The sequence below is a fragment of the Triticum urartu genome, chromosome 3A, assembly GCF_056163025.1.
Source record: "Triticum urartu cultivar PI428250 chromosome 3A, HENAU_Tu73, whole genome shotgun sequence".
Lineage (NCBI taxonomy): Eukaryota > Viridiplantae > Streptophyta > Magnoliopsida > Poales > Poaceae > Triticum > Triticum urartu.
Genome location: NC_141875.1, coordinates 678655773 through 678664333, shown reverse-complemented (window position 1 = coordinate 678664333; position 8561 = coordinate 678655773). Strand labels below are relative to the sequence as shown.

The window sequence follows — 8561 nt, the reverse complement described above, 5'->3', positions numbered from 1 at the left end:
ATTTGAGTTGCTCAATACGGACGGAAAGATTCTTTCGTTAAATAAAAGAACGACAGCGGCAGGTTGATGAGGGAAAGGAAACCAGATCTTTTTTCTATGGTATGGCCTGTGTGTTTGGTTCTAGCCACATTTAAGGCAAGAATTTTTTTTATGAGAAATGAACCCCACATGTTATAGACACAAAAAATGTGACAAGATTTTTTTAAGCAAGCCAAAGTGTGGCTAACAATTTAAGCAACTCAAGTTAGGCAAGTGTAGCAAAATGTAATGTGGCAACATAAGACAAACATAGTCACAATCCAAACAACCCCTAAACCGCATGCGTTTTGCGGCGGGAGCCTGGACGATGTGCGCTAGGCTGGCCCTAGTAAGCGTTGGGGCGAAGGCGCGCTGTGCTGGAGCTAGGGCGACGTGCGCTGGGCTGGCCCAGTAAGCACTGGCGCGACGCGCGTTTTTTTTTAATTTCAATATTTAGTGCTTCTGTATATTTTGTGTAGTTTTGACGTTTTATAATAAACAAAAAAATTACCGCCATATTTAAAAAACTCGAGGGACCCATGGAGAGCCATTCACTCGGCTAACTCTACGTCCTCGCAGATCCTAGTCGACGGATCCGAAGTTGCTGAATTTGGATCTAATACATAGTATATCAGAGAAGGCCAAAGGTCATCAGAGAGGGATATTTTTGGGGTCAGGGTGAGCCGATCCGATGTGGCGGCCACGTCCGAACTGCCCTATATCCACCCCATGTATAGGTTGAGTTTGGAGGGTGCTAGTCAGCCCCGACATTTAGGTTGAATATAAGAGGGGATGATAAATTTGTGACTGGGCAATGACCGAGCTTTTCACCCAGAAGTTTAGGAAGTGTTCAAGGAGAGAGGACTAACGCTGGGACGAAGAGTAAATGGTGAACATGTGAGAAACCGCGTGCACGGAAATGCACGTACCCTCAAATGACGTGGTCAAGGAAGGAAGCTACCACGAAATTTCGTGATGCTATAGCTAGCAGAGGTACCCAACACCACATGGTGGATGCTCAGCTCAGTTATTACTTGCGTTCCATTTGCATTTCACTCTGCATCTCAAAAAACACCAGGCAGGCAGCGGTACCCCACCACCATCTCATAGTATCAGTTTTACCATCTCGTCACACACAAGCCAGGCGCCCCCTCTCCCAGTCCCATCACCTTTCCCATCTCGTCTCATCTCACACAAGCCAGGCACCCCCTCCCCGGCTCCTGCTCACAGCCATCACCCTCCCCACCCCACACACGAGCTAAGCGCACACAGCAAGCGCCACAGATCCTGCCCGGCGAGCTAGCGAGGACTCCATCGGCCTCTCCGCAGCAAGCAGAGCAGAGCTCAGGCAGGCAGGCAGGGGATGAAGCGCGTAGCGGGGAGCCCGGGGACATGGAGCGGCATGGCGCTGCGGCTGTCGCAGTGCGCCTTCGCCGCCGCGTCCACCTTCACCATGGTCTCCGCCTTCGGCTTCTCCAACTACAGCGCCTACGCGTACTCCCTCCCCTCCCCACCCCACCCCCCCTACTGCTAATTTCATTCCGCCGCAAATGGTACTCTACTTCTTTCTTCCCCGCTACTAATCCTTCCTTGAATGCCGTCCCCCTCTCTGTGTTTTCTTGCAAATCCATGGTCATCCCTCAAGTAGCAAGCTATGTGAGTGTCTCTGTTATGTTTGATCTGGGTTTGGAGGACAAGGCCGCTTTTTTGTTGGAATCGTTGAAATGGCATTCCTCCCCTACGGCTCAATTCAATTGGAGCTCCATAGCTTTCCAGTGTCTTGGGATTGCCGGTCGAGCATTAGCTAAGTTTCAGTTTGTGTCTTAGGCTGGGTGAGTTTTACTCTTTCTTTCAAGAGAAAATTCTGGTTCCAAGAATAAGATAAGAGACACGCAGAGGACTGGTCCATTGCTTACAAGGATTCACATTTTGCACAGGCTTGCAAGCTGAGCTCGCCCCAACAGTTTCTAGGCTTAAAAATTCAATACTCTCATTTCATAAACTTCGAAACATATCTCCATGACTACCTTCAATGCTCTCAAAATTAGTACTTAACTGGTATTTGTCCTGTCACCCAGCCAACTTGTACTAGTAAATATACGGCCTCACCGGAACAGAGGAAATGAAATGAGACTTCATTACGTCACTTCCTTATATTGGAGTTCTAAGATGGTTGTTGCAGTGGGTTTCGTTCCATTACAGAGTTCATGCTTGTTTGCAGGAGGACTACAAACTTGATATCGTACATATTTACAGAGTTCATGCTTGTTTGCAGGAGTTTACTCGAACTTGGGTGTTCTTTTTCATAAGAAAAACTGGAGTGTTCTGTTATCCTCTGTTAATGTTTTCTGTGAACAACACCATATTTGTTCAAAAATGGAACTGGAATATCGGACATGTTTTCTTTGTGTATGTGCTTTTGCGTGGGTATGTGTAACGAAACCATATGATTTTCATTTACCTGCAGTTTTCCTCCAGTGATAATATTTTATTAGAATTGTTAAAAGTTAAGTTTTATGTGTCAACATGTGACATGTCTTGACTGCTGTACCTGTGCTGGTGTGTGGCGACGATTTATATTTTTCACATCAAGTTCATGCCATCGAGACTATGAACTGAATAGGTCCTTATTTCTTGACTACTCTGCAGAATTTCTTGGGCCGGAACTCAATTGTGTTTTGTTGACATCATCTAACGAGTGTATTATGGTCTCACTTTATTTCAGGTACATGGGTTTTGCGTTGGAGCTGCAGGTTGTGTGGAGTTTGTGCCTTGCTTGTAAGGATATCTTTGCTCTCAGGAATAAAAAGGATCTTCACACCCCACATGATCTATTGTTCTTTGTTGTCATTGACTGGGTAAGTCGTTCACTTTGTCTCCCCTATCTTCGATGCAGCTTCCTCTGAATTAACTAAAGGCAAGCACTGGAGCAATTGAACCCAGATTTTTTATCATTAGTTCTTATGATAAAAAATTCAGGATAAATGCAACTCATAATTCTCTATTGGCTAAGTTCTTGTTCTGCCTCCCTCTAAGAGAATAAGGTCGGCTAAATGTTGGCACAGGCGCTCCATCGAACTTAGCCGACTTTGAGCAAGAAATTTTAACAACCAATATGTTTTGCGTGACTTTTTGGTTAACCCACGGTAGAGCTTATCAAAGCTTATTTTTTCTGTTAGAACAGTGCAAATACCCTGTGAAATCATTATTTTTAATCGACCAGTTATTGGCATCTTCAGCTAGCAAAGGCCTATCTGAGTGACCACATCAATTGTGAATGCATTGCAGGCCTTGGCGACTCTCATGTTCTCAGGAGCCTGTGCCTCCGCGAGCCTCACAATTTTCTTCATGTGGGATGTGAACCTCTGCGGGGCATACTCACGTCTGGCCTGCCGGCAGTTCGCGCTTTCGGTCACCCTGGCGTTCATGACGTGGGTGTTGCAAGCTGCATCATCTTTCTCTGGGTTGTGGCTACTGGTTTCATTCTTCTAGTGATCTCACGTGCTCATCATCGGTGTGGCATTATGCTAATTGTCAGTCAGGAGGGTAAATCGGTCGCAATACGATCAGGACACTTGCTAGATTTCAGTTATGGGCGTGCTTCCTTCACCACTTGTTAGATAGATGGATTGTCTGTTTGATAGTAGCTCATCTTTATACTAGGAGTTGGTTATGAAGGCCTTGAGGTGGAGCAGTTACTGTTTAGATTATGTGGGATCATTAATATGAAGAGTTATATATGGAGATAAGTGGCCATCGAAGGTACTTGAAATCTGGTTATTTTATAATGGAATTTTATCTCTTAGTGTGGCTTTGCATCCATAGCTAATTTGCACGCGCTTCGCGCAGTAAACAAGTCATCCTTTTATTGCCTAGCAATGTAGGTATGTTGTCTTTCTCATCATAGTTAGGAAGTTTTCTGAATACTAAGGATATCTTCTGCGTCTTGAGGCATGAAAAATTGGAGCTCTTTTACAGTACCCTGGTACTCCCATGGCATTAACCGGAGTACCAAACAGATCTAGCCGTCCATGATGAAGGGTAAGTTAGACCTTTTACGATAGAGGCCCGATCATTCAGTTTCATAGAAAAAAGTTGTCGATCGATCCTGCATCCCAGCCGTGAGGCTAGTAGGTGCCGCCGCCGCCAGCCAGATTGAAAATTTCTCTTCAGTCCAGCAGAATTGTTGTCGTCGCCCGTGGCAATCGCACCGTCGGCTGCACGCTCGGCTCTTGCCCTCGATGTCTCCGTTGATTCTCCGCTGGTGCATCGTCTGGTGAAAAGCCTGGGACAGTGTATCCATCCGCTGCATTCCTCCAGCTCGAGGATGCACTACTGGGCTTCACAAATCCATCCATTATGTTCAGGGATTAGAACGTGCGAGTTTCCGACCTGATTGTGGAGGACACAAGCACGGCGGCGGTCGCAGGCGAAGCAGATCGCAGTGGCGGCGGCGTTCGTGGACGGAAACGAGTGCAGCGCGGCATTTGTACGAACCAGATGTTACAGGGGGGAATATCAAAATACCCTCAAGATAAATAACCATAAAATGATTTTGATGCGATTACTGCTTTGCCCCTTAGATTAGGGTACTCCGTGACTCATCGACTCAGTACTCCGTGGAACAAAAGATGGAGTACCGGAGCATACTGGCCATTGGATTGCCAGAAATAGACGGCTTATATTAATTCATGGGCACTGTAAAAGAGCTCAAAATTGTTTGACCTTGTCCTCCTTTCAAGTATGGGTGTCATGGTCTATTAAGTAGGCCACCCATCGAATACGAGATTTTGTCGGGGTTTTGTTAATTTTCAGATTTCTACTCGGGGTCCAGTTGTCCCTCCATAAACAAACATTGCGGACAGGCTGTCACAAATACGCCATAAACACCCTTTCTTGAGAAACTCCAAACCATGCATGATGCCGAGATGCATTTCAAATAAATGTTATGCCTAGCAGATCAACCCCAGTGTAATGTTTAGCCTTTTTAACCCTCGCACGTGTTGTGTCTAGCAGATCAACCCCGGTGTAATATGTAGCCTTCATAACCCTCGCATATAGACTGTCGGGGAATGCTATGGGTCGCCAAGCTTGCCTAGCGAGGAGAGCTTGATTAAGCTGGTCTTTGTTGGACCTTTCATGCTATTAGTGTTTGATTCATTGCTACCCTAATCGTTTCTCAAGAAAGGCTGTTTGATTCGTTGGACCTTTCATGCCAACAAAGGTGTTGGCGTGGTTGCCACTGCCCCCTGTGTTCATCGACTAGAATTAAGGCTAATATATAATAGCCTCCTCCTGTGAAACCCTAGATGTTACATCAGATCCAACGAGGAGCAAGCAGGGCATCTCAGATTCCAATGTCATAGGGACTTCCTCACCTCCGATGGTTGCTCCAGCGGTGGCGGGAGGGAGGAGAAACCGAGAAAGCTGTTTCATTGTGAGTTCAGTGGTCTAGGAGGCTTTGTTAGTCCATGGCTTCATCTCGGGTGGTGGTGTTGGTGGGTGGCAAATAAGTTTTCTAACGATCTCTCATCAAAGAAGCGGCTCTCTTGGTTAATGGAGCTTGATTTGGGAGGCAGTGTCTACACCGCCTCGGATCCTACGAATCTAGGTGGTCGTTTCACATGTCTTCATGTTGGTGTCTCGGCAATAGTATTCTTCTTCAGCTACTCTCTCTCGAACAAAATGATAGTCAACTTCTATATGTTTAGTTCTTGCGTGAAACACTGGATTTGCTGACAAATATGTGGCATCAATGTTGTCACACCAAAGACGAGCAACTGGCGAATGAGCAACTCCAAGTTCACGCAGAAGAGTTTGGACCCAAATAATCTCAGCAGTTGCATTGGCTAATGATTTATACTCTGCCTCAGTACTTGACCTTGAAACAGTAGCTTGCTTACGTGCACTCCAAGAAATCAGGTTGGGACCAAAGAACACACAGAAACCTCCTGTTGATCTCCTGTCATCAGGACATCCTGCCCAATCAGCATCTGAGAAGGCACTAACAATGTTGCAAGCTGACTTAGTGAATTTTAGGCATGTACTCATAGTACCTTTGAGATATCTCAAAATCCTTTTAACTGCTGTCATGTGTTGAGAGGTAGGAGAATGCAAATACTGACAAACTTTGTTCACTGGGAAACAAATATCCGGTCTTGTCAATGTCAAATATTGCAAAGCACCTACCATACTTCTATACCTTGTTGATTCTTCGCCCCCAAAGGTTCTCCTTGTTCCTTTGACAGCTTTTCAGAAGTTGAGAGAGGCATGTTTGAAATCTTGCAGTTTGTCAGACATGCATGTTTCAATATATCCATGACATATTTTTCTTGGGTCAGAAGGATGCCATCTTTTACCTTCTTAACTTCAATTCCCAAGAAATAATGTAGATCTCCTAGATCCTTCAAGGCAAAATCTCTTCTCAAATCTGCCAACAAAGCTACAGCTGCATCTTGTGATGAGCTAGCAACAATTATATCATCAACATAGACTAACATAAACATAATAGTCTTTCCTCTTCTAAAAAAGAACAGAGAGGTATCCCCTCTTGATGGTTTAAAACTAAGTGTTTGAAATTTGTCACACAACCTGGAGTACCATGCCCGAGGTGCCTGTTTTAGACCATACAACGCTTTGTCAAGTTTGCAGAGATGATTTTCCTTGCCTCTAATTTCATAGCCAGGTGGTTGTCTCATATAGACTTCTTCCTCTAGAACGCCATGGAGGAACACATTCTGAACATCCAATTTCCTGAGGCTCCAGTTACTGGATACTGCAACAGAAAGAACAAGTCTGACATTAGCTGCTTTAACAATAGGACTAAAGGTATCTTCATAATCTATACCGTATCTCTGTTTGAAACCTTTTGCTACTAGCCTTGCCTTGTATCTGCCAATTTGACCATCTGCCTTTCTTTTAATCATATAGACCCACCTACAATCAATGATATTTTTTTATTGGTGGGACTAAGTGCCAAGTCTTATTTTTAATAAGAGCATCATACTCATCATTCATGGCCCTGTTCCAATTTGTATCATTCAAAGCTTCTTGCAAGTTATGAGGTTCACCAGTAGTCGTCGGACCACCAAAACGAGGTTTGAACTTGTCATACCTAATTGTGCCATCTGTACGAATTTGAGGTTTTAAAATGCCATGTTGTGACCGTGTTCGCCGGGTTGGCACATCAGGAGCTGCAGGTGCATGCGGCACAGAAAATCCGCCGGAGGAGGGAGGATCCGCACGCGATCCCATGTCAGCGCGCGATCCCGTAGCGGATCTGTCGCCAGCAACAAAGGATATCTCATCCTGTCGGGGCAGATCGACGTGGGAGCCTGTGCGCACGTCTCCCTCGCTTGGTTGGCCCACCTGGCGGCCCGCGAGAGGGGAGCCGATTGGCCCACCTGACGACGCGCTGTCGGGAGATTCAGCGGGCGGCCCAGCGCGCGCCACGCGTCGTTCCCGCGGTGGCGTCTGCGCAATCGAGGCAGATTCGCCCCCTGGTCCACCTGTGTCGCCTGCGCCTGCTGACGCTGCAGGCTCGGGATCGCTGCCCGCAGCACCTGAATCCTCCTCGTGTTCTGCAACAGTTTCGTCTTGTTCTGGCTGCATAAAATCATGCACAAAAATTGGATTTTCTCCACTGTTAGCAACAGGATTAGGGCGAAAATTAGCCTGTTGATCAACTACAGGTTCGTCCCCATGATCAAAAGGTGTAGACTCAGGAAGTAAAAGGACTTCTGACAGGAGAGGGGTGCCTGCATTAGGATTTAGATTTGCAAAGGGAAAAACTGTCTCATCGGAAATAACATCACGGGATATGTATACTCGTCGAGCAGCAACATCTAGACATTTAAAACCTTTGTGAAGATTGTTGTAGCCAAGAAACACGCACTGTTTGGAACGAAATTCTAACCTTTTGGAATTATAAGGGCAAAGATTCGGCCAACATGCACATCCAAAGACCTGAAGAGAATGATAATTGGGTTGTTCTTGAAACAAACGTGTCAGAGGAGTTTCAAAATTAATCACTTTGCTAGGGGTGCGATTTATCAGATATGTAGCAGAGAGGAAAGCCTCATCCCAAAACTTCAAGGGCATGGAGGCATGGGCTAAGAGAGAGAGCCCTACATCAACAATATGTCGATGTTTTCTTTCTGCTGATCCGTTTTGCTGATGAGCATGGGGACATGAGACATGGTGAGTGATTCCTAATTGACAAAAAAAGGAATTTAGACGTTCATACTCGCCACCCCAGTCTGTTTGCATAGTGATTATTTTCTTATTGAACAACCTTTCAACAAGGGTTTGAAATTCATGAAAGACTTTAAAAACTTCGGATCGGTGCTTAAGGAGATATATCCACGTGAATTTGTTGTAATCATAGATGAAAGACACATAATAGTTTTTCTTATTGATAGAATCACGGGCAGGCCCCCATACATCGGAGAAAAAATGCTCTAAAGGAGCTTTAGACACACTGTTTGAACTAGGATAAGGAAGTTGGTGACTTTTGCCCATTTGGCATGCATCACACACTCCTT

At 45.4% G+C, this 8561-nt stretch overlaps 1 protein-coding gene across 1 annotated transcript; it reads left to right on the top strand.

Annotated features, from left to right (window-relative positions):
• The first annotated feature begins 1098 nt into the window (after nt 1-1098).
• Nucleotides 1099-3823, top strand: LOC125549184 (CASP-like protein 5B3). Its single transcript, XM_048712654.2, has 3 exons — nt 1099-1512; nt 2744-2876; nt 3307-3823. Exons 1-3 carry the CDS (start codon nt 1382-1384, stop codon nt 3508-3510), a joined length of 468 nt encoding a protein of 155 aa, XP_048568611.1. The 5' UTR covers nt 1099-1381; the 3' UTR covers nt 3511-3823.
• Nucleotides 3824-8561: the final 4738 nt, after the last annotated feature.

Coding starts and splice junctions, on each gene's coding strand:
- LOC125549184 (XM_048712654.2), top strand. CDS start 1,382: ATGAAGCGCGTAGCGGGGAGCCCGGGGACATGGAGCGGCATGGCGCTG. Junction 1,513..2,743: donor TCCAACTACAGCGCCTACGC/GTACTCCCTCCC, acceptor ACTTTATTTCAG/GTACATGGGTTTTGCGTTGG. Junction 2,877..3,306: donor TCTTTGTTGTCATTGACTGG/GTAAGTCGTTCA, acceptor AATGCATTGCAG/GCCTTGGCGACTCTCATGTT.